We start from the raw sequence: 27,207 nt of genomic DNA, 5'->3' as shown, positions 1-27,207 counted from the left end.
CTTAAAAATGTCAAACTTTCTCAGGGGGGAATGATTACTTTGGCATAGTAATTCATCATTTATCAGATATGGTCCATTAAATTATGCGGGTTACACATGAATAGGCTATTACTTGTCGATTTCAATTGCCTCGAAATGTACACACACACACACACACACACACACACACACACACACAATTTTAATTTAATTATTTTTTTGAAATTTAGTTTTAATAACAAGTATAAATTTACCGAAATACATACATACTTAATTAATTACATTAAATAAATATTTACATAAATACAAACATTTAAACTATAAATAATTAAAAATAAAAAAGTAAAAAGTTGAGCAGCAAGTAATTTAATAAACATGTAAAATGATAAAATAAATAGTTATGTATGAATGTATTGATCATAGTTAATAGGATTAATACATTCATGTTATTCATAAAACATTTCCTTTTCAATCTGTGACGCATTTTATTGGTCATAAATGAGTCTTAAATTCAAAGAAACTCTTCCTGTTTACCTTTAACATCATATATAAACCTCTCCAGCCCAACACACACCATCAGCCCCTTTTTCCACCTGATAAACTTTATTATACGTACATATTTTTATTCTACGTTCTACATGTTTCCAACACAGTGCAGTCACTCCTCTTTAAACAGAACGACAGAATCAGTCATTTTGCCTCGATGATCTGATTAAGTTCTTGAGGAATATTCAAAACAAGTTTTAATCCTCGATGAAATATCACTTTTAACCCTCCATGATAAACATTTAACCACATTTTCCCAAATGACCTGAAGCTGAGGGCATTTCCATTAGCAATGAATCAAAGTTTCTTTCTCATTCCCTAAAAAACCTGGATCAGCATCAGTTTTCTTGTGTTGTGTAGACGTGACAAGAAAATGACATGAAAATAGTTTTTTTTTTTGTTTGTTTTTTAAAAAAGAGTGAAACATTTAAATTCTAGGGAAAAATGTCCAGAAATCTACATGTATAATTATTGCAACCATATATTTAAAATTATGTTACAGAATAACCCTAACCCTAACCCTAACCCTAACCCTAACTGTATACTCTTGTTTTCATTTTTTAAAGTGTTAATAACACTGACTTGACTTGACTTAAAGGGTTCATCACAAACAGTCCCAAAGGGTTAATAAAAGTCTGTAAAGGGTTAAAGAGGTCAGTGCAGTGGATGAGGTGACTGTGTGAGTGAAAACACTCAAACATTCAGGCTTTAAGTGTTTGTTTTTAATGAGTTTAAGTATTTTTACATGGGCAACAAAATAAATATCCTGCAGTACAATAACTGTGTGTGTGTGTGTGTGTGTGTGTGTGTGTGTGTGTGTGTGTGTGAGACGCTAAACATGTGAAAGGGCTCACAACATTTTACAAAAGTTTGCTTACAGACAACCGAACAAAACGAGTTCTGCTCCTTAACTGACTCCATGACGTGTCACACATGTCACGTGACGTCACGTCATGTCACGTGACGTCACGTCATGTCACGTGACATGTCTGACAGGTTCGGATGTCTGGACATAGTCAGCAGCTCACCCTATGTTTTTATGATGTCATGACTCATCCTCAAGCGGTGGCGGCATCAACGACTTGACTGACGTGTTTGAGCGTTTGGTTAACGGTTAAGTTCATCGTTTGTCGTTGTGGTGTGATGGAAGGTGTCGTATGATCGAGTTCATTTCTCTCAGAGCATGCAGGTTTAAAACTCCAACGAGTCCTCACAGAAATCATTCTGACAGACAGAAAGTGTTCAAACGCCTTTCAGCGTCCTCGTCCGCAGCTCGCTAATGATGACCCAAATGTTGGGTCTGTCGATGGCGATCAGCCGAACATGATTCTCTGTTCAAAAGACAGCAGGAGAGTTTTTTTTCCCCGTTCAATCACGACACTTTTTCTTTTCGTTAACGTGTTTGTATTTAGCCCCTAAAATGACACACTTTTGTACCAAAGCCATTTAGGCGTAACTTTGAAGGGAAAAAAAACGTAAAATGTGTATCTACCTAATGTTACAATTCTGGTTAAAATTAAATAAATATCACCGCATGATAAACATATCACAGAGTGTTCCGACACGGCGAACAAACAAGACAAACGTGTCGTGGCGTCTGAGCGTCAAGTGCAGCTGCAGCCACTGAAACACACAGACGGAAACACGGACAACGGCCCGTTTTTTCATGTCCAGTTTGGAGAACAGAAGTGACATCACTCTCGTTGTGTCGCTTTCAGACACCTTTGACAAGTTTTTAACCCTTTGAACTCTTAACATAGTGTAATTTCTTTGAAAAACAAGGGGAAAGATTTTGACCATATTTGGCATATGGAGGAAATACATGCTATTTCCACTAGGTGACCTGTCACAGTCAATGTAGCTGCTGATCACTGACATATCCCAGACTGTCAGCAGCTACACTCACACACTGACATATCCCAGACTGTCAGCAGCTACACTCACACACTGACATATCCCAGACTGTCAGCAGCTACACTCACACACTGAGGAGGAGGAGAATGATAATAATTATCTTTTTTTCATCTAAAAATATAGTGACATCATGACAAAAACTGGCATTTAAAGGGTAAAAATTCTGAGAATTAATGAACATTTGGCATTTATGATTAGGACTGATGTTGGTTAAAAATAAACCCAATGAAGTAGAAAATCATACTAATGAATAATATTTTTTAATGCTTGATTTTGAAATGTGCATTTTGTGTGCAGAGCGATATGAGTGTGTGTGATATTACAGTGGGCCCTAAAGGGTTAAAATTTTATTACAGAAGTATAATAATGTCTTAAGCACATTTTCCTTGTCTTGTTTGCCTTGTCTTTTTTAAATGATTTTTAAAAATTCCTTTTCAGGTAATATTCTTGTAATTTTTTACTAATTTTCTGCTACTCATCTCTTCTTTCATTCTTCATTGCCTTCCCTCCATGTTTGTGAAAGAAATCAAGCCGGTTTGCTCGGAGGTCAAAGGGTTAAACTTCAGTACTCTGAGCCCAAAGAGCTGTTGGTGTGGAGCTGAGAGTCGTCTCCTGCCAGACAAAATTCAGGATTTAACACCACGAAGCAGGAAACGTGAGAGTGTTTGTGTGTGCACAAACACACACTGTGTGAGGTCACAGGCTCCGCCCCATCAGGTTTAAAGCTGACACACACACACACACACACGCAAGCACGCACGCACACACACACACACACACACACACACACACACACACACTCACACACTCACACGCTCACACGCACACACACACACTCACACGCTCACACACGCACACACACACACACACCTGTACAAACGGCTGTGTTATGTGCGACGCTGAAGGCGGTTTCAGGTCTGATGTTTGAGCACGTGTCTGCTCCTTTTTTCCCAGAATGCAGCTCTGTGTCTCCTCGGGGGTCTGTCCGTCGTCCTCCCTGCCGCCGCGTTTTCTTGTCTGAGAAACAAATGAGGGAAGAGAGAAACTGTCTGAGTGGATTTTACTATTTCTTGAGTTCAAATTAATATCTGGAGAAACATATTTTAAGTTTGCAGGTCATCGGGGCTCACACACATTTTTACATACACATTTCCAAGAATTTTTAATGACATTTCCAGATTTCTCCAGGACTTTTAGGAGACATTTCCAGGACTTTGAGACAAATTTTAAAGACCATGCATTTTCTGAGACAACCATTGATATCCTTTTTGTTTTGTTTTTTAAGTAATATATAAAGACACAGAGCTGCATTCTGGGAAAAAAGGAGCAGACACGTGCTCAAACATCAGACCTGAAACCGCCTTCAGCGTCGCACATAACACAGCCGTTTGTACAGGTGTGTGTGTGTGTGTGCTGAAACGGGGGGGGTGGGGGGGGGCATGTCAAATAATTTTTCACTCAATTTTTCACTTTCAATCACTGAGGAGGGACCGAGGTTTTTGATTTCGGCTTTTGGGGACGAGCAGATATCTTTAATTTCGTAACATCTGTATTTCGTATTTATCTAACTGATGATTTGGAGCCATGTTTTCTTTAAAAAAATGTTTTTAAAAAAAGTGTTTTTTTAATTTTTGTGATATTTAAAGCAAACGTTTTGGCGATTTTTTAATTTTTTAAAAAAATTTTCGCCACCGCCACTGGTGAGGAAAGACGTCCTCTGTACATCGGGCGCCCGCTGTGTGTCTCTGCGTGTCTGCGTGTGTGTGTCTGTGTGTGTGTGTGTGTGTTTGTGTGTGTCTCTGCGTGTCTGCATGTGTGAATGTGTGTGTGTGTCTCTGTGTCTTTGTGTTTGTGTGCGTGTCTGTGTCTGTGTGAGTCTGTGTGTGTGTGTGTCTGTGTGAGTCTGTGTGTGTGTGTGTGTGTGTGTGTGTGTGTGTGTCCTCACTCTGTTTGCTCGGAGCAGAAGCTCACACACTCGGTGTCCTGTGTGTGTGTGCAAAGGCAGCGTCTGAGCTCCCTCCTCAGCCGGACAGAACCGAATCCATAAGGAACCAAGTGGCTGAGGACAGAAAGACAGAAGGAGACAGTGAATGACAGAAGGAGACAGTGAATGACAGAAGGAGACAGTGAAGGACAGAAGGAGACAGTGAATGACAGAAGGAGACAGTGACGGACAGAAGGAGACAGTGAAGGACAGAAGGAGACAGTGAATAACAGAAGGAGACATTGAATACAGAAGGAGACAGTGAAGGACAGAAGGAGACAGTGAAGGACAGAAGGAGACAGTGAAGGACAGAAGGAGACAGTGAATAACAGAAGGAGACAGTGAATAACAGAAGGAGACAGTGAAGGACAGAAGGAGACAGTGAATAACAGAAGGAGACAGCTTTAAGACAGTTCCCCCTTACCATCACAGCACGCTGTACAGAGTTAATAATAATAATGATAATAATAACAGTAATAACAACAACAAGCTGTATTTGTATGACACCGTTCATACAACAAAAGCAGTCCAACGTGTTTTACAAGGACAAGACGAGCACAGAGAGCTTCACATGAAAAGACATAAAGACAGAATAAAACCTGCATGTAAAAATAAGATCAGAATAGAAAACAAAGAATACATCTTCACATGGATAAAACCAACTTAAGACCAGTAAAAATAAGATGAAAATTAGTTAAAAATTGAATGCACAGAATGCAAAAAATAAGATGGAAAATAAAACCCACTGAGATAATAATAATAATATTTTTTTAAAAGTAAATTAAATACATCAAATGAAGGAAAACAACATTTTAAAGACGTGCAGCAGTGTGTGAGCCATTAAGTCAGAGCCAGTTAAAGTCTAAAGTCAAGAGATACGTTTTTAGTTTTCTTTTAAACATATTTAGCAAAACTGGCTCCTCTATCTTTCAGCAATTTGTTCAGAGCTTTAACTGTCAAACGCTGCATCCGCAGTTTTCTTTTGACTGTTTTTGGGAACCTCCAATAAAGCAGCTGCAGACGATCAATGCAGCCACATACGCCATTTATTCAGTAAGTCTGTTTCTGCTTTGATTGTTCATGGATACGACTGTTTGACCTCAGCCAAGCTTGAAAAAAAATGCCAACATGTTATTCTGTTGACTGGGCTGCGTGATGACGATAAAAAATGGAGCAGCGGGATCACAAAACCGGTCACCTGGGTGTTTGTGGCCTCTGAGGCTGCAGGAACTCTTATTTTCACTTCCTCTCAGAGCTTGTTTTACACAGAGGCAGATCTAGAAACCGTCTGCGGGACTGATCCCCCCGAAGCCAAATAATTGAGATTTTAGGTGCTCATGTCATCACCACAGCTGCTGCAGGCAGCTACTTCTCCTGTAGCTGCCAACAGCCTGCCAACATTCACAGTTAGAGAAAGGCTGAAAATAAGCTCATGTGCTTGTGGCCCCGGGCCCCCAAAACATTACATCTGCCCCTGGTAATAATAATGAGAGCTCAGCGCGAGCGGCCAGATGAGACACGGAGCGATGCGTCCTGGTGTTTCTAAATAATTCATCCAAAGTCTGATTAAAGCTGAAACTAACACAAAGTCGTCTGTAGAGTCTAAAGAAGTCACTTTCACCTCTGCAGATGTGTCTGTTTCAGACACTTTGGTGCTGTGAGGAGAAGCTGCACTGTTTGTCTGTCTCACTGCGCTGCTGTCGGACCATCAGCTGTTTGATCCGTGATACGTAAACTGTGTGCGTTGAGTTCCAAAATCAGATTTCAAAAATAACGTTTACACTAAAAGTACCAAAAAGTTTGCTATTTTTTGTTTGTGTGATTGTTTTCTGGCACATAAAAGCAAAAGGACATTCCTCAGTTCAGTGTTACTTTATGTTTTTTAACAAATCTGTCTGAATACTGTCTGACTTCCTGTCTGTCTCTCAGCTCAGAGCTCATCGGTTCCTACTGACGAGCTTTAAAATCACAAACAAATTGTTTCATCAGCAGTTTAATTTCATACAACTGTGGCTGCACAGCTGTTTTTGGCTCTTCTCTGAAAACGATTTCAGTGTCGCTGCTCTTCTTCTGCCTCTAAATTTAAACTTAAATGTGACTCACTGGCATTAAACACAGCGACGGTATGTCACTCAGCGCTGTGTTTAACGTTCGTTGGATTGCTTTTGGCACACTGGTTGTTTAAATGTGTTGAAATACTTAAGCTACAGAGAGGAGCTGGAAAAATACACTCAATCCAATTTACAGCTGAAATAAAGTCAGTTGAATAATACTGTTATTATCAGGGCTTCTGTGTATTCTCCTCTGCAGAAAAAATACAATACACATACAGGGTTGCTACAGATTAAGGCAAGTTAGATTTAATACTTTTAAAGACTTTTTAATGCAACTTGGGATGAAATTGAGTTTGGTTTGTTCTCATTCTGCATATGAGACTCTACTCTCTCTAATTCCCATCATGATGAGTTTGAGAGGAGGGATTTGGTAAATTATTACTTTAAAAAATTAGAGTTAAGAACAAGCTGGGCGGAGGGGACGCGCATCCAAAGGACTTCTACAAGTGAAGGATCGAAAAATCAAACCAAGGCAAGAGTCAGACAAAAGATCTGCACACTGTAGTGAAAAATCACAATAAATTTTAATTTTGCAACGTTTTGATCAGAAATGTTTATCAGGCCTGATGAAGATCTCTGATCGAATCGTTACTAAATTGAAATGTATTGGGAGCTTTTAGTACAGTGTGAAGATCGTTGTCCGACTCTTGGTTCCAAAAAGTAGATGTTAACAATTATTTTGAGATTTGCAATGCAACGTTGGAAAGAAACAACTCATAAAATTCAACATCCCATCTTTGCATTTTTAAGACTTTTGAAAGATTAATTTAAGATATTTTAAAACCAATTAAGGCCCCATATTTTAACACTTCCAGCTTTAGGCAAATGAAATGTAACACTTTTAAAGACTTTTTAGGCCACTCAGGATGAAATTTAAGACCATTTTTACAAAAACGTGAACTGAAAAAAAGTGAGCTTGTTTTAACACAAACATTGAATTTTGGTCCAGTGAAATCGTGAGATCTTGGAGATGCCTTGTATTTTTTCTTGAGTTTTTATTTCAGATTTTGTGTGTCTTACTCTGTATGAGGGATTCCGCTGCTGATGCTGATTTCCATCACAACCAGTAAAGGCGGGGAATTTGGTTAATTATCAAAAATAAATAAAATGATGTTACCAATTATTTTGAGATTGTACAACACAACCTCAGAAAAAAAGTGATTCATGAAATCCTGCTTCCCATGATTTTGCATTTTTGAGAGTTCTGACGGATATTTTAAAGACATTTTAATACCAATCAAGGCCTCATTTTTGGATGAATGAATGACTTTTTAGGGATGGGGGGGCCCTGTATTCAGCCATATTTTTACCTTCAAATGGGCAGTCCAGTAAAATCCTTAATATGCGCCAGCCTGCGAGGGGTTAAGTGTCTGTGGTGATTTCAGACCCTGCGGTGTCCTCGGTGGCTTGGTGTTTAAGGGTTAAAACGGGCTCTTTCCAAGCAGCAAGAGGAAACATGGCTGAAATTACCCATCGTTAGGGAAGGTGCTCTTTCTTATTAGCTCCACCACATCTGACTGCGCACTCATTGCTTGTGCACACTCAACTAAAATGAAGTTAATTGCTACCAATTGTGAAGGGAGTCTGGTTCCTGTTTGAGGCCGAGTCATTTTTAAAATATGAACCGCTGGAGGAGAAAAATACAGTCTGTATGCTGATGAAGTGATGCCCAGACGAATGACAACACAGTTTTTTACCTGTTTTTTTCAGTGAGTATTTCTCACAAAGCAGCAATTTAACCCTCAGATGCGTCATTCGATCAGCGCTCCATCAACTGTGACTGCTTCGATCAGCTTATTCAGTTACACCGAAACTCGCTCAGTTTTACACACTGTACGAAAGAGCAGCATTTTAGTTTTCTAATGACATCAGTATCAGTCTGTCTCTGCAGCAAAAAGATGCAGACTTTTAAAACGGTGCTACATGAGCAAAGAAAACAGAGAAAAGGGACAGTGGCAGAAAACCTACAACTACCAGAATGCACTGCGCCCAATTAGACCAACGGCCGCTCCCGCTGTGAGGTGTCATAAAGCAACTTCGTCAGAGTGACAAGTTCAACTGGTGCAAACGCTGCAGCCCGAATTTTGACTGAATACACACTGAAAAAAATGAACACATCACTCCTGTGTGCATGTTTACACATCGACACAGCACATCGATTTAAAAAAATTTCCTGAGCACTTTTAACCCTGTCAGACCGAAGCAAATTGGCTTCTTCACTCTGATACAAGACAAAGAAAGTACGTCGATATTAGATCGGCTTTATTGAGCGGCTGCAATAGAAATAATCCTGCTAATGTTTTGGACATCCATCGCCATGGTTACTGGGATGTTATCGCCAGAGGAGAAGTCGGGTAACATCTCTCAGTAGAAACACAGTCTTCTTGCAATTGTGATTTGTTGAAAGTATGAAAATATTGCTTAAGTTTTTAACAAATCTGGGATGGAAACCCAGCTAGAGACTCTGCCTTCTGCTTTAGTTATTATTGTATGTTGTTCTGTCCTCATCTTACGTCTCGTTGTTGTATGTTGACCATGCTGGTAAATGAGTTTCCCCTTTGAGGATTATTAACAAATAATAATATATAATAATTATATCCTAAAATATCCTGTAATGTCCTATCCTATCACTTTGAAACCCTTGTAAAAAAAGTGGTATATGAATATAGTTTTTTGAAAATATTATTATCATTATTATTATTATTATTATTATTATGGCAAACAGCTGGTAAAAAGCGATCTTGTATTCCAGTTAAACATTAAGCTAAAATATGTTTCTAAAAACATTTGAGGAGACCAACAGACAACTCAGCGGTGATGTCAGCGGATACCTCAGCACCAACGTTCAGAAAATGTGGTGGTTCTTGTTTCTCTGCAGAAACGTACCGATGTCTACATGGGGATTAAAGTTCTGCGTCACTGCGACGGACATGCATCACATACCAAAACAAAAACGAGCCGCTGCAGCTCTAACGTCCATCCACACTAACGTGCCTGAAAATCATGTGACCATCCAGGGACGCTGCGCATGCGAGAGTTGGTGTGAACAGGAAGCGCTGTTCGGCTGATCGCTTCATCTGCAGACGGAGCTACAGCAAGCCTCCAGGAAGTGCGGCAGGCACTGATGCAAATTTTACATGGTGGCCAAAACGAAGGAATTACGCAGTTCGAGCCAGTCGTGTGACGCCCTCTGGCTCAGAAAGACGTTTCCCCTCACCCGGATCAGTGAGGACGCCAGGCTGAAACGCCGGATCAGTGAGGACGCCAGGCTGAAACGCCGGATCAGTGAGGACGCCACGCTGAAACGCCGGATCAGTGAGGATGCCACGCTGAAACGCCAGATCAGTGAGGACGCCAGGCTGAAACGCAGCAGTACTGATGCGTCTGAAATTAAAAAACAGTGTCATTTGGATGAAGCCTAAAGTCACACTGGAGCCACATGATGATTGATTGGTTCTGTGTGAAAATTTGAAGGAGGCGTGAAGACGGGATTCTGTAGAGACGTCTGTGTGTTGGAGACGACAGAGTGTGAGGACAGACGTCTGTGTGTCGGAGAGGACAGTGTGAGGTCTAGCTCTAGTCATTTTGACATCTTGTCTCTTCTTGTTGTGTCAGCTCCTGTTGGACATCGTCTCTGACAGAAATCTCAGCTGAGGAGCAGACGTGTATAATTTGGGGAGTTTTGACGCCTCGAGGCTTCTGTGTCCACAACACGAAGTTCCTGCTGTAATTTAGAGGAGGTGAGCGGAGTGAGAGGCCAGCTGTGTCTCCATCAGAGCTGATGTTTCAGTCGACTGATTCACTTCAGTTTTCTTTAAAAACAAAAGACGTCCGATGACTCAGAGTATAAAAGTGACTGCCGTCAGCAGGAGGATTATAAATTCACAGAGCGGCACCAAACTGAGCAGCTTTCATAAGAAACACATTTTCTACCTGATCTGTAGCTGAGAGCTGAGTTTTTTATTTTGTCATCATGTGTAACGTGCTGAAGAGGGATTTAGAGCCTTTATTTTGGCTTTAGGAGAGGGGCATACAACTTTACGGTCAGTATTTTATATGTGTTTTAACTTTGACAATGTTTAAAGAAAAATATTTCATTTTGTTTTAGTCTTTTTAATATGGCAATTTTTGAGGAAAACATTTGTTTGTTTTCTTTTTTAGTGATTAAAAATAAAACAAAAAAAACATGCCTTTCAAACCTGAAGGCCAGAAGGTTTTGAGGGTTAATTTTCTTTTTTCTTTTTCTTTTTTTATATAGATTTACTGATTTTATAACTTAACAGCACAGTGCCCTCTACATACTCAAATACATCTCAGATACATCAACTTCTGTGTGGAAAACACTGTGCCTACCAGGAGGGTACGGTGTTTTCCCAACAGCAAACCATGGGTGACACCAGAACTGAGAGCCCTGCTGAACCAGAAGAGGAGGGTTTTCAAATCTGGTGACAGCGAAGAGCTGAGGAGGGTGCAGAGGGAGCTGAAGAGGGAGATAAGGAGGGGCAAGGACAGCTACAGGAGGAAGCTGGAGGAGCGCCTCGAGGGGGGCAACACCAGAGAGGTCTGGAGGGGCCTGAAAAACCATTTCTGGCCACTCCAAGGACAGTGGAAGGGGCCCAGAATCTGGAGACCAGGACTAGGCCAACGAGTTGAATTTGTTTTTCAACAGATTTGACTCCACCACCTCACCTTCCCCCACCCACCAAAGCCCTGACCTGTCTGGGCATTCACACCTCCACCACCACCCTCCCCCCGTGTCACCTCAGACACCAACAACCCCCCCCCCCACACCATGTCACCCCCCTCCACCCCCTACCAGACAGATCCACACACTCCACCCGTCCACACTCAGCAGGAGTCACACCACAGCTCCACCCCCCGCCTCTCCATTACTGCTGACCAGGTGAGGAGGGAGCTCAGGAGGACAAAGTTAAGGAAAGCCACTGGCCCTGATGGCATCAACTCCAGACTGCTTAAAGACTGTGCAGACCAGCTCTGTGGAATTATTCCGCATATCTTTAACCTGAGCCTCAGTCTGGAGAAGGTGCCACTCCTCTGGAAAACCTCCTGTGTGGTCCCTGTTCCAAAGACCTCGCACCCCAGGGAGCCCAACCACTTCAGGCCAGTGGCTTTAACCTCTCACCTGATGAAGACCATGGAGGGGATTGTTCTCACCCACCTCCGGCACCTGGTGAGCAGCGAGAGGGACCCCCTGCAGTTTGCGTACAGGCCAGGCATCGGTGTGGACGACGCCGTCATCTACCTGCTGCACTGGTGACTTCCGCACCTGGAGGGCCCCGGGAGCACTGTGAGAGTCATGTTCTTTGACTTCTCCAGTGCTTTCAACACCATCCAGCCTGCCCTGCTCAGGGGAAAGCTGGAGGGAGCCGGGGTCGACCGTCACCTGGCTGCATGGACCATCGACTACCTCACCAACAGACCGCAGTACGTGAGGCTCAGTGACTGTGTGTCTGATGTGGTAGTCTGCAGCACGGGGGCTCCACAGGGTACAGTGCTCTCCCCGTTCCTGTTTACACTGTACACATCAGACTTCACCCACAATACTGACAGCTGCCACATCCAGAAGTTCTCCGATGACACAGCCATCGTTAGATGTGTGTCAGAGGGGGACGAGCTGGAGTACAGGGAGGTCATCACCTCCTTTGTCTGCTGGTGCGAACAGAACCACCTGAGCATCAACGCCAGCAAGACAAAGGAGGTGGTGATTGACTTCAGGAGGAAACCCTCCTCAGCCTGTACCGGTGAACATCCAAGGCCTGGACATTGAGATCGTGGAGAAGTACAGGTACCTGGGTGTTCACCTCAACAACAAACTGGACTGGGCACAAAATACAGATGTCCTGTACAGGAAGGGCCAGAGTCGTCTCCACCTGTTGAGGAGACTGAGGTCCTTCGGTGTGAGCAGGACTCTGTTAAGGACATTTTATGACTCGGTGGTGGCATCAGCCATCTCCTATGCTGTGGTCTGCTGGGGCAGTGGAAGCACAGAGCGGGACAGGAAGAGGCTGAACAAGCTGGTCAGGAGGGCTGGCTCAGTCTTGGACTGTCCCCTGGACTACATCGAGGAGGTGGGTGAGAGGAGGATAATGGCTAAGCTGAAATCCATCATGGACAACCCCTCTCACCCCCTTCATGAGACTGTGGGAGACCTGAGCAGCTCCTTCAGCAGCAGACTGCGGTACCCACGCTGCAGGCAGGAACGCTACCGCAGGTCCTTCCTTCCATCGGCCATCAGGCTATACAACACCAGCCTGAGCCAACAATAACCTGGACTCACTACAATCAAAAGTTTCTGCCAGCTGCATCTTGCACATGTCACTTTTTTCTCTTTCAGTTGTATTTTAAAAATTGCCCCTGCCTAATTATCCTTATTACTATTTATTACAATACAACAACAGTGCTCCCTCATTCTCCCACATTCTTACCTGCATCTTGTTTAATCTGTATATCTTTGATTTTTTTTCTGGTATATCTTTGATTTTTGTATTTAAAACCTGTACATTTTTTCTTCTTCTTTGATACATGCCTATTTTTGCACTTTTGTATATTTTATATTTTGTATATATTGATATTTTATATATTTTTCTGTACACACGGCTGCTGTGACAAGTTAATTTCCCACAAGTGGGATAAATAAACGTGTCTAAGTCTAAGTCTAAAACAAGCCCACAAATAATAAAAAAAATAACAGTGACAATAACAATAATAATAAAAAAATGCCAATAATTAAAATAGAAAAAATAATGGGGAGAAATAAAGAAAGAAACAAAAACAAAAGAAAGAAGGGCAAGTTCTCTTTAAAAATGTAAACATTTTTTTCTTTAAAAATCCCCAAAAATTTCACAAATCATCACAGCCAGCAACTGTAAAAACAGATTCTACTGTTTGATTTCTGACGGTCATTGAACATATCACGTATTATAACATTTCTGCAACAAAATTCCATGACTTTTCCAAAACTTATATTTAGATTCAAGTTTCAAAAAACTATTCCAGGAAATATCTGTGAATTACTGGAAGATATCTGCACTTAATATCCTGAGAACGTGGATGATGTAAACTGTGTTTTGACTGCAGATGATTGATTTTGTCCTCAGAAACTCTCTGAAGCGAACCTTTATCTGGACGTGTGAACGCCTCCCGTCCTCCCTCTCAAACCTCCCAGCTACTGCTGCAGAGGAATCCTCCCTCTGAGGCTTCACGCTGATTTATTCATCACTTCTTATCTTTGCCTTGTTTTATTATCACAGTTTAACTCAAATTCATCACAGTGCTGCGAGGCTCCGTTACTGAGAAAACAAACTCACCCGGGCGTGTTGACCCACACGATACCAATGTGGCAGAAAAAAATACACTCTTTGTCTTTCTGGTTCTCGCAGGAGCAGCGCTTCTCTCGCCGGTGGAGCTGCACCAGGGGGCCCTCCTCCGCCACTGGACCCTCCTCCGCCGCTGGGCCCTCTTCTGCTGCTGGGCTCGTGACAGAGAAAGACGAGGCTGAAAGAAGAAGTGGAGGAGGGTGTTCAGTAACTGATGTTGATTATATTTCTCTTGTGTCTTAACGTTCACACTGACAGAGTTTCTGACAGGTGACACCTTCCTGCCTGTTGCAGTTTGACTTTTTAATGCCCTAGAATAACCTGTGTTTGTAATTACTGCACTTTTATACACTGAGATTTCATACACTACATAGGATTTATTATTTTTTTTAAATATTTTTAAGAATTTAGTAGTTTTTAGTATTCATGTATTTGTCCATTTTTTCTTTACTTTTTGGTGATTTTTAAAGAAAAAAAGGCACTTTTATTTAAATGTTCTTTTTTTCTTTCTTTTTTTTCTGCAATTTATTGTGTTACTATACAGGTTGCTGAAACAGATTTCCATGATTTACTTTCAGGGCATATTTAAGCAGTAAGACACGAAAGGGAGTGATGTTGTACTGTATATTGTCACAGTACAATGTCACAACCTTGAGTGTGACATTTTTTTTATACAACAGCTGTTTTTTATTAGTTAACAGTAAGAAGTGACAACAGATTATGATTTGTTTGTTTAATTAATGATTTTTTTGGCTCCACTGACAAAAATAGTTCTGCAACAGCTGTTGCCTAGCAACACAAACATTTTCCTGCACACTTCTCGCTAACCTGCGTTAGCTCGGTCTGCATGTTATGTACAGAGCAGCTGCTGAGCGTCACCGACATTTATCTCCGTGTTTTCAGTGAAATCAGAGTATGTTAACAGACACTTTGTGTGACTTCAACAAGTCAGTTTGATCAGACAGGAAGTCGCTCCAGTGTGTGTTTGTGTGTCTCAGGCTTCGGTTGGTGTCAGATGAATGTGTCCCTGTCTCACTGCACGTCCTTGTAACATCCGGTTTACTCCCAGTTAACGGCGCTTTACCAAAACCCGTCCGTCACAGCTGCAGGTCAAGGGCTTCTGCATCAGGCAGGATTTTGCTCCGGTACTTTATGAGTGATGATGGCGGGTCAGACAGATTTCCTCGCTCTTCAAACACTGATACAATCTACGGTAACGTTAGATAACTACCGACCGTTAGTGTGAGCCTAATTATGAGATTTTGAACAGCTGTGAGTTGTGCACATACACGCAGACTTAACAAACCCAGTGATGTTGTTCTGTATGTCACCACTCATGGATGCTTCTCGACCAATCAAATTGCTCGGTTGGAGCTAGCTGTTGTATAATTAGTTTTACAAAACTGTTCAAATTGCTATTTGCATATTCCACGACTGTTCCTGTAGACCACCCGGCTCAGGTTGCGACCGAGCTTTCCGTGGTCGCTGGTGATGGCGTTTTTCTTGAGCTTAGTGTGGCCATTGGCTGTGGGTGATAGGGCTGGGCAGTAGGGCCTAAAATTCATGTCACCGTATAACTTTGAAGCATAGACGGTAACAGTATATATTACAGTATATTAATTTATCTTAAAATGTCTATATAAATTTTTCTGAAGGGGTAAAACACTTGGCAGCTATTACTGTACTCGTATTACTAGAACATATTTCACACCGTACAGAGTAGGAGTGGACGATATGGCCTAAAAACACAATCTCCGATTTTTGTCACACCAAACCCGATTACCGATTTTAATAGATTCTTTCTTCTTTAACACAAACTACAAATGACAAAGAAATTACTCAAAACAAGTTTTGCTTTTGATTTTAGCAGTAAAAATTAAAGGCAAACTGAATTTCCCTTCTGTTAATATAGTAAACTGAATGTCCCCTTTGGGGTTAAAGTGCAAACTTGTCTTTAAAAGTGCACTGTGTAGTCTCAAGGGAGTGGGGATTTGCACTGAAAGCTGTAGTTATTTCACAAAACATATTTACATGAATTAATTTGTATCATATCTTTAACAGCTTTCAGTGTTGATCACTTGTCTATATTAGTTATGCACTAATATGCGCACACACCACACACCTGGCACACAGTTTGTATTCAGGCATGTTTCATAGAAACTAAACAATAGTCTAACTTTTTTGTGCATTTTCTGTATTTACCCTCTAACCAGCTGTTGGATGTTTCGTCAAATTTCCCTCTTTTGTATTCTGCAGCAGGCGTGACCGCGGGTCCCCTGTGAGGATTACGCTCGTGGTCGAGGGTTCTAAATCAGAAGAAATAATGATGCCGGGGAGGGCAGGGAAAAACAGGAGCCCCTGAGGAAAAAAGTTTGCTTCCACCTCCTAGGGGGAAAAAATACAGTGTACTTTGCTGTCCTGTGCAAACCTCACTAACCTTTAATATTTGTCAAAGTTTTAGAATAGTTTTCATCTCATCTGTCAAAAAGGAGTTGAGTAACTCTCATTTGTTGAGTGTGGTGTTCCTCAGGGGTCGACTTTGGTGCCAGTTTTTTTTCTTTATACATGCTTCCCCTCCGGCACATTTTTCATTTTTCATAAACATGTTGTCACTTTTGATTTTTCCATCCACAGACTCCGCAGTGATGAGTTCATTTAAGGATGTGTTTGTGAGATCAAAAGCTGGATATCAAAAAACAGCACAGGATAAAACAAGCCTTTCCCTGGATCATATCGAGGCTCACTGCTAGATTCCTGGTGTCTGGTTTGACAGGAAGTGAAGTTTCGTGCAGCACATCACAATGATTGTGTTGTTCTGTTTTTATGATCTCAGACACATTTTTAAAGTACAATCTGCCTTAACTTTTATAGACAAAGAGATGTTGTTACACACTATCATCTTTTCATGACTGCAACATGTTCACTGACTTTGCAGTCAGGGCCTCAAGGCTCTGAATGATCAACGACCGCCTAGCTGCCGACACACGGACCTCCAAAAGCGCATACACATAAGAGATCTCACCACATAACAGTAAGTCACGTCATCCCACCAGCAAAAGTTGGTCTTTTTCATGTTTTATTTCCTGCGAGGTAACACTAGCCATCATTATGTCCAATCCAAGGCCACGTAGGCGTGTTGTGCAAGCAATAATGGAAGGGCGAGCCCCGTATATGTGGGAGTGGCCATGTAAGAGGGATTTCTGGGAGCTGATAGTCCACGATTTCACAGAGGAATTGTGGGTTAAAAACCTTCTCAGAGTTATGTGATGCAAAAATAGCTCTTGTAGCATCATGAGGGAGCCAGTTCCTGTGACCTCAGAGCGTCATGTGACCTCAGAGCATCATGTGACCTCACAGAGTCATGTGACCTCACAGCGTCATGTGACCTAGAAAAGACTAAAAAGAGTTTCCACTGCGGTTTAGACAAATATGGCTTTTGCGATAAATTGGAGTTATATTCGCAATTTCAATTCTCACATTTTTAGGGATTAACAGAAATCTGCCTTGTGACAGTTTGGCCTTTACAGCAGAACAAAACACAGAGTGTGGAAAACTTTTGTGGATATTACATCATTTATTCAAAGTCTCGACCACAACAATGCGGAAACATTCAGGCACCTCGGCAGCTCTTCCAACTTTACTGCACAGTAACCCCAGCATGAGCAGGCAGACACACACACACACACACACACACACACACACACACACACACACACACACACACACACACACACACACACACACAGAGCCCATAAAGCCCACAGACAGCCTTTGATCCTGCCCTCAGTGCATACTGGGAATGTTTGGGTGTCCAAAGAGAGATTTACACACCAGCACAAAATAACACCTCATCTCACCGGAGATGGTTCAGCTCTGATCTTTACGCTGCTGCATCCCAGAGAATCAAACACCTCACGTTTTTATCCATCTTACATCTCCAAAAGGAGCTTTCCCCAACAGTGAAACCCAAAGCGGCAACCTACCACACTGAAAAATGAAGCTGACACCGACGAACCAAAACCTGCAGATCCTCTGATGTCCTAGAGGCCAGCTCCGAAAACATGTAATGTTAAAAACTTTACAGCAGAAATCAATATTTTTACAGCCGGGTACAAAAAACAGTTCTGGTCTCTGTAGCTGATTTCAGCACTCATGGTAGCTGAGCGGGGGCGGTTAACCCTTTGAGACATCACCATACTGGCTTGAAATTATCAACAAAAAAAAAAAAGAAGAATGAAAGGCGCCTAAAATGTGACAAACAGTCCTTCAGGGTTAAAACTTTACAGCAGAAATAAACATGTTCACAGCCTGGTACAAAAAAACGTTTTGGTCTCTGTAGCTGATTTCAACACTCATGACAACTGGTGGAGGAGGATTTTTAGGTAAATCAGCCGTTTACATTTTATTAGGTCTTTAAGTTATGCATGTTTAAGGGCGTGGCCACTGTGAGTAACAGTTGGGTGTGTCAACAAGTCGGTACCACTGCAACAATAGAGAGGGATGACTTTTTCCTGAAGTTTGCATCGCCCAGCTTCTCTCGTCAAAAAGCCTCTGAGATTTTTCTGTTGGATTTTGGATCATTGCAGAACATCAGCTCTGTGGCAAACAGGCGTGTATGATAAATACAGGTTTTGTTCAGCAAGATAATCTTCGCTAATGAACTCCATTTTTAAGATTTCTGAAGTCTAAATGCAATCCGAAGTAAGAAGTTAATGTTAAGCTAAAAACAAACTCCAACCACAGTCCCGTTGCCACGGCTACGAGGCTGTAAAGCCGTGTTCGGGCTGTATCTGTACGAGCAGCAGTTCACAAACCTCTGCTCCAGTCCCAATCCTGCAGGTTTTCAATCTCGTCCTGCTCCAACAGGAGAACTGATTCAGATGATCAGCTCGTGGTGAACTCCTGAGGCTGCTGATAACAGGCCGATCATCTGAATCTGCTGTGCTGGAACAGGAAAAGACCGAAAACATGCAGGACTACCGGAGGAGAGGTTTGGGAAACGCTGTGAGAGCAGCAGAGATGCGTTTCTGCCAACAGTTGAACTCTTTTCCTCTGATCAGCAGCCAAACTCGCCGATGTCACAATTAACATGTTCTAGTAGGAATTAGGGTTGGGTTAGTGTGAAAATGTTCAAACTGGTTTGATATTAAACACCAGGCCAGATCAGTTTACCTAATTTCACCTGATGACTTTCCTTTGAGCTAAGTGTACCTTATTTTGAAGGAATCTCCAAATATAGTTTGATCAAGTTTTGTTAGCATGAATGTTTATTTTGGATTGATTACATTAGAATCTCTTTTTGATAACAACAGAATAAAGAAACAAACACAAAAGAAAAAATATGTTAAAGTTTGTACTTGTAGAGTTTTTACAAATGTCGAAGTCGTGTGCTTCTTTAGGGATCGTCGATTACTGCTTCTTTATTCTGACAGAACAAGTTCCTACAAGCTAGCAAGGCTGCTGAGCATTTCCTACTGACGATGTTGGCGGCCCCCACTGATCAAGTGACCCAGACCTTACAGACTGTAGCGGTCTCTCTTCAGTCTATCTAACAGGAAAATGAATATTTATGATTTCATGGTGGTTGAAGAAAGTACACAATACTTCACCACATGCCCAGAACGAAACCCTAAACCCTAAAAAGCTGATAATTACCAGCTGCAGGCTTGAGTCAGACTTCCTGACCTCGTGTGGGGTCAACGTCATATTAGTTTAATCACCTCACTGTTTGGAATAAGATGCTGACCATGATGAACAGAGTATTTGTTGAAGCAATATTTAAAAAAGCACAGGATAAATGTTCATCTGGGCCTTTTCATACACAACCGAACTGAGCGAACTGCCAACATTTCAGAAATATGAGAGCAATTTAAACATTTTATTTTCCAGATTGCAGACCTTGAAAACTGAACTCTTCCTCCATATCTTGCAGCAAGAATTCACAGAAAGCAAACATGACCTCCCAAACAGTGAGTGGGGTCACTATCGCCGCTGCCAAATCAAACTGGACTGAAATGAGGTGTTTTTTGCTGATGCCGAGGAGAATGCTGTGGGTTTTAATCCATTTGAAACAGAGATGTCACACTTATGATCCACGGTCATCACGTATCCTCCAGAAATCACACAAACACACACAACACTCCCTCACTGCTGGTTACAGTGGAAAGCTGGCTGTGATTTGCACAGATGGGTTAGAGCCACCAGGTGCACGTTTGAACCCCAAAATAATCAACCGATGCTCTCTACAACCTGAGAGGTGCCATGGACCCATTAACCACTTGCAAGGGTGAATTAACAAAGAATGGATCGTGGCCACTGACGGCTCCATGACTTCACATCACATGCAGTCGCTCTCTGCTGCGTCTCAAGGTTCAGGTCATAAAAGATATTGAGATAATGATACTACAGCGCAAACAAATCCACAATGGTTTGCAGCTGAGTGCAATTTGACCTTATTACAGTTATCAAAAATGTCAGTTTGAATGGGTTTCAATTGAGCATTTTTTGACCTGAACAGTCTGAATGTAACTATTTAGTTTTATTTAGCTATTTAGACTTATTGTAGGAGCTGAGCTGGAAATTCACTGATTACACTCAAATACACAATCTGGACTAAATTTAGGACACATGCATCAACACACACACAATTATCACAACAGGAAGAAGAATGAAAAGCACCTAAAATGTGCCAAACGGTGTCTAAGGGGTTAAAATAAAAATAGAACATTTTTTATGCACACAAGAGACTTATTTCTCATAAGCTTTAGTTGAAAATGTGTTCCTTTTCCAAGAGAGTCCATTAGCCTGAGTTTGTTAACCTGTGTAGGGGCCCGCAGGTGAGGAGGGAATGTTCTCTTTAAAAATTCGGCAGTAAAACAAATACAAACACAGCCATTAAAAGTTGTCGGCCCCTATCCGAAAGCCAAAAGTGCTTGAAATATATGTGACACATCTCGTGGGAAGATATGAAGGGAGAGACTGAACGCAGGACGAAAATTAAAAAACACTTCCCTGATGAACAAACAAAAACACCCAAAACGATGTCACACGTTGACGCATATTTAAGCTACGTTATGTCATCAGTTACAGAAATTAAATTCACTGTTATGTTACAGTAATTCACTTTCTTTATTACCCTCAACTAATTTCCAGGATTTTTCCAAAACTTTCAATGATTTTTACTAGCTCCATTACTTTTCCAGGCCTGGAAAATATGACTGGAAAACTTGATGGCTTTTCCAGATTTTCCATGAGCGTGGAAACCCTGAATGTAAACATTTATTACAGCTCATGTCTCGTAAGCGCCCCGGAGGCCTGCGACTTAAGCCCGGATAAACCCGTGCATTAAGGTGCCATGTACACAAACACGGAGCTGGACGAATACTTTCACACGACACTGCAGTGTGTCAACTGAAGATGAGTCTGCCACAAAACAATCACTTCCTCCCAGACCAGAAGCAGCTGATGAGTACAATATCTGCAGCGGTGGCGAGAGGCTCATCCTGTTAGCGAACGAAGCTGCTCAGTCGCAGTCGTGCTTGTGCTTCGCCAAATCATATATCTGTGATAATCAACTTACGGCCCGTGGACCAAATCTGGCCCCTGATAGGGACCCTGGTGGCCTCTCAACCATTTTCTGATTGACAATAAAAATAAAGTGATTGATACTGTAAATTGTTTTTGTCCTTTGAATATCCAGAAGGTGGCAGAGAGCATAAAACAGCATTAAAACAGAGACCCCACAGCCCCCGACAGAGGTCCTCGCCATGACACTAATCCTACTAGTCCTAAAATCCTACAAATGTACTAAAATCTGAGAAATGTCATAAAATCCTGGAAATGTCATAAAATCCCAAAAACGTCCTAAAATCTGAGAAAGGTCTTTGATTTAAGAAACGTGGTAAAATCTGAGAAATGTCTTAAAATCCTAGAAACATCCTAAAATCCTGGAAATGTTCTTGAATCCAAGAAATATCCTAATATCCGAGAATCCGAGTCTTTAATTTAAGAAACGTGTTAAAATCTGAACAACATCTTAAAATCCTGGAAAAGTTCTTGAATCCGAGAAAATTTCTAAAATCCTAGAAAAGTCCTAAAATCCTACAAATATGTATGTAGCCCCTATGCAGAGCTACACATCATGTTCACCGGAAAAAAAGGCCTTCTTGATGAATTTGGGGAAGCTGGAACCACTCGCTCAACCAAAAACCAGGATTTTATGCCAAAATTGTGTATTTTAATTCCCACTGGTGCAACAGCTCCCATGATTTCCTGCTGTGAGTCTGGGTCAAACCCTGATGTGGACATGTGTCCTTGTCTCTTTGTATCAGAGCTTATGTGACATCAGACTGGACGCTGAAAGCTGGTGATTTGATGTTTCCATGCCGGAGGCCGTGGATCAGACTTTTTTCTTTAAAAACTTTTCCTGAGACAATGAGTCTCTGTTGTGCGCCCGTTCAGTCCTCTGAGCGTCCCTCACAGCGATGCTTTCTTTTCCTTTAATGTCTTGAGTGTTTCTGCTCTTTGAGTGCAGACATTCGTGCCCATACGTGTACCTGCTCTTACATGCAAATGTGCGCGTCAGTTTGCAGAGAAAAAAAAACGTGGGAAGACGCTGAAGCCCAGTTCAGGCTCCAAAGTTTAATTTCGTGCACTGCTGTGAGAGACTCTCCCTGGCTCCACGGGGCTCGGCAATATCTGACAATATACAGGCGGATCAGCTGACTAATCCCCCAGCTGCCTGCTTGTATTGGCTGGGTTTCCGCTGCAGGTAGAAGCCTCCCAAAAACAGATTCTTTTGTTTCTTTCAGCTCCATCGGCATGCGTATGAGACTGTGGAGAGGAGCTGGAGGTATGCAGCAGCACAGTCTGCAGGTCAAACACGCCAGCAGCTCCTCACAGCCAGCGTGTTGTTGTAGCCTCGCTGGACTCAAGTTTCTTGGGAGGTAATAAACGTGCTGAGGCCAACTTGATAACCAGAGTAAAGTGCCAGCCCAAAATGGAGTGAAAAAACCACAGCAGGGAAACTCAACCAGCTGAGATCAGGCTCTGCAGCGTCCTGAAACACCACAGTGGAGAAAGCAGCTCTGCAAAATGAGAGCAGGCCAGCAGACAGTCATAGCAGCCCCATCTAGGATTTTAGGACGTTTGTAAAATTTTTCGACATTTCTATGATTTTTGGATGTTTGTCATATTTTAGGATGTTTCTTGGATTTTGGGACAATTCTAGGAATTTGGAACACTTCTCAGAAGTTAGAACATTTCTGCGTCACTTGCAGGCAGAAAACAATGTAATCTAACTGATTCAGTCGCTGAAACTCGCTCATGTCGCATCCAGTTTGGCCACAGTGTTGTTTAAGAGGCTAAACTAAAAAAATAACCACAGAAGTACACTCGGTCTGGTACAGATCTCCACCAGGCGACCAGGCGGCTGCCATCCCGTTGTATGTCATCAGATGTAAACTTTGTGACGGTGAGTTGGTTTACGCCAGCAGCAGCTGAATCTTGTGAAATCATTTGAAATATAAACACGTGACAGTGATGCGAAGTGATGCCAGTGAGGACATCAGTGCGAGTCAGGCGACACAGCAGCATCAGCAAACATCCGTGAGGTTTCACTCTGAAAAAGTGCGATAAACGTCTGTGAGAATGCGCCTTCACTAACTAGATTTTTCCTTTTCCATGCATCTGTTTCTATTATTGCTGTAAAACTGACTTGACTTGACTAGATTACATGACTACACATCATTGACATTCATACTCACAGTAGGACTACATACATCACAACAATCAACACAAACTCAAAGATCATCTGATACATGCAGCAGCTCTGCATCATCATCTATCTGCAATAGATGAGAAAATAAAGAAACTTATCCACTAAATCACTAGAAAAACCCAATAGATAAGTCATTTCGTCTCTTCAAGGCCATCCAAAGGATGTCTCATATAAAGTGTTCACACTATTTGTTGTGTAAATAAACACATTCCTAACCTTTTGTCAAACAAATCGTATTACTTTCAGAAATCAAGAAACTTGGTCATGAATTCCACTGCTGGACAGTTTCCTCTGTATGAGCCTGCAGGGAGGCGACAGAAAACGACGACTGTCGAGTGGAGTCTACCTGAAAAAAAGGGCAGCTTACTATAATCTGGAATTTTAGTTGTGATGATATTTCTAATAAAACTTACTATAGTGAGTCATTTATGTTTTGTCGAAGTCGACAGAGATTGGTTTTTCAGGGCCGATACTGAATATTAGCAGTTAATGAGACTGATAACAGATATTTGGAAGTGATATATGTGTACAATAAAAATGAAAACCTCTGTCAATATTTCAAATTTGGAATGTAACAAACTGCAACACAAAACTTTACTTAAGAGCAAATGTTTGATCAATACTGAAACTTTCATCATCATGCATAGAAAGTTCCCTGCATTTTTTTATAAAGTTCCAAGAAAATTTAAACTAATAATGAATAAATGAAAACAGCTCCCTGATATTTTACAAAGTTGCTTTGCACTTTTTAATCAATTTATTTTATCTGCAATTGTTAAAATATAAGGCCTATACAGATAATTGGTAAAATGCCAAATATTGGCCCCAATAATCAGCCAGGCCGATAATCTGTCAATCTCTACTGTTTAGTACTCATGTTGTGCTATTTGCAGGAATCGCCTCTCAGCGCTAAAGTTTTTGAATTGAATTGAACGATCCCTTTAAGCCTGGCAGAGATAAAGCTGCTGTTCCTTGAGGGTGTGTGGTTAAATAAGGTTTTAATAAATGATGGCATCGTGGCAATATCTCTGGTTTAACTCGCTCAGTCAGCCGCGGTGTTCGTTAGTTATTTTTTGTGGTTAAATTAGCTTTTTGGATTCATTTAGAGTCCGATGTGGTTAAAGGAAGAGACTGTTTGGATTTCAGAGGGTTGTTTTCTGCAGCTAATAGGCCTCAGACAGACGGAGAGAGAGTAGACGGAGGGGGATGTAATATCAGAGGAATGTGACTGTGAATATAAAGACAGCAAAAAGTCACCGTCGATGAATAAAGCACACGAAAAGACGCTGACAGACAGGTGCTTGCAGATTCCTCTGAGGCCCCAGACTGCACAGACTCGAACCTAAGAATATTTCTCTAATGTGATGGAGGGGGCATCTGGCCGGCTGGCTGCACAGCATGCTCACGGCGCTCACTGATGAGCGCTTCCCCCTGACGGAAACGAGCGCACTCAGAGAGGAAAAAGAGAAAACGAGCGGACAGAGGGCTGCTCGGGACTCGCTCAACAACATTTAATTATGACCGAGTCAACGAGGATAAACACGCGTCTCCTCAGGCCGCACGCCAGCATGCAGGCCGAGCGGTTATCCTCCAGTCTGAGAGCTCTAAAAGACTTCAACATATCTTTATCACACACTTTTCCCTTTCCTGACAACATGTGAGTGGAGTAAACTGAGGACTATAAACCAAGTCGACTTTTACAGCAACTTGTCAGTAACTGCACCAACTTCATTGATGGCATGTGAAATCTCTAGCAAAACTAGTGGATATATATCTATATATATATATATATATATATATATATATATATATATATATATATATATCCAGGACTTTTCAAGGATTTTTACAGTATTTTGAGGCCAATTTGAATGACCATACATTCTCAAGCAGGGACAAAATATAGGAGGGGAAATACATCCGTCACAAAGTATCGGACACATGAAAGCACCAACCTGATGGGGGCCCCAGACCAAAAACAAAAAAAAAATCGCAGCCAGAAACTGTAAAAACAGTAATTATCATTGGATTATCAGATTTCAAATAATCTGTGAACACATCATGTGTTATTATACAGGTTTGTGAAACAAGATTCCATGACTTTTCCAAAACTTTCAGGGTATATTTAATTTTCTATGACTTTTCCAGGCCTGGAAATTGCTTTTTCAAATTCCATGACTTTTCCAGGTTTTTCTAGTATCAAACTGGAGAGGCAAAGAAAAAGACTGCATGGTCGTATTTGTTAATTAGTGCTTGTCTGTCGGTCTCTGCTGCTGTCGCTCTCCCTCTATGTGTTTCCTAAAAGTGCAGCACTGTTCACACCTGCTTTTCTAAGACGTTAAATTTCGGTCACACTCTCCAGCCTCAGTGTGGTGATAAACCAGCTGTGGCAGCTATTTCCAGGAAATTTATTTCCCCTCCTATATTTTGTCCCTGTGGAACAGGAAGCTGTAAAAGGCATACCGCCTGAGACAAACATATAATTTTCAGCGCTGCCCCTGCTCCTCCATCACTGCTGTGAAGTGTCGACAGATAAATGACACGTGACTGCCGAGCGCGTGCAGAAAGACGAACTCCTACAAAATACTCTGAGAGCTCACAGGCACATCGGCGGCTCTGTGATGCTGAAACACGTTGATGGTTGCAGGTGAAGCTCAGCAGGGGCATTCACATAGGACACTGATGTCATCCGTCACAAAGTATCGGACACATGAAAGCACCAACCTGATGGTGGCCCTAGACCAAAAATCAGAGGATCGCTAAAGTTTTTACAGGTTGTCCTGATGAGAACGTGAATAAACCACATTTCAACACAATCCATCCAATAACTGTGGAGATATTTCACTGCAAGGCTGGATGAGCCACAGCAGGGACACTCAGCTGGCTTCATCTGGGGCCCCTTTCACAAAATGACAGGGGGCCAAGGGCCCGTTGCAGCAGCTTCATACATGTTTCTTAGATTTTAGGACATTCCCAGAACTTTAGGACATTTCTCAAATTTTAGGACATTTCTAGGATTTTAGGACGTTATGGTCTTAGCTGGGACCTCTGTGGGGGGGTGTGGTGATCCTTAACATGGCTCTTTTTTTTTTTTTTTTTTTTTTTCTTTTTTTTTAGAAACTTGCTCTATTTTGATGCTGTTTTTTTTATAAGACACGACTAACACCACAACAAGACTTCACTCCAAGTGTTTGTCTTTCGGCTGAAACCTCAATGCTGTTAAATGCAAAACTAAGTTTGGAGTAACTTCTATCCAAGCTCTTAGCCATGTGAAAGCAAACTCTGTTTCTTTATCCCTTCTGGACCCGAACTGGAGCTGCAGAGCGGAGATACTGAAGGTGGGTTTACCTTGATGCTGATGGATCAACATCAGAGTCGTGGTGAGGAGCCAAAAGTAGGTGATCAAGTCCATCCTGCACGCCTCCTCAGATGACAAATCTGAAACTAAAATTCCTCACAGCAGCTCCTGTCTTCCAGATATAAAACACCTTCAAACAAACACACAAACAGGAGGGATCCAGCTGAATCAAACACCTACGCTCATCTCGGCTCCCC

General features: G+C 41.8%; 1 protein-coding gene across 1 annotated transcript; it reads right to left on the bottom strand.

Annotated features, from left to right (window-relative positions):
• Positions 1 to 2,737: 2,737 nt before the first annotated feature.
• Positions 2,738 to 27,207, bottom strand: si:ch211-202p1.5 (uncharacterized protein LOC103909337 homolog). Its single transcript, XM_042504009.1, has 5 exons — positions 27,001 to 27,207; positions 13,866 to 14,052; positions 4,385 to 4,498; positions 3,310 to 3,456; positions 2,738 to 3,051 (listed from the first exon to the last, which is right to left on the bottom strand). The coding sequence occupies exons 1-4, from the start codon at positions 27,062 to 27,064 to the stop codon at positions 3,351 to 3,353; spliced, it is 471 nt and encodes a 156-aa protein (XP_042359943.1). The 5' UTR covers positions 27,065 to 27,207; the 3' UTR covers positions 2,738 to 3,051; positions 3,310 to 3,350.

The sequence above is a fragment of the Plectropomus leopardus genome, chromosome 16 (assembly GCF_008729295.1).
Source record: "Plectropomus leopardus isolate mb chromosome 16, YSFRI_Pleo_2.0, whole genome shotgun sequence".
NCBI lineage: Eukaryota > Metazoa > Chordata > Actinopteri > Perciformes > Serranidae > Plectropomus > Plectropomus leopardus.
The sequence above is the reverse complement of the archived record's forward strand: the minus strand, read 5'-3'. Positions and strand labels throughout refer to the sequence as shown.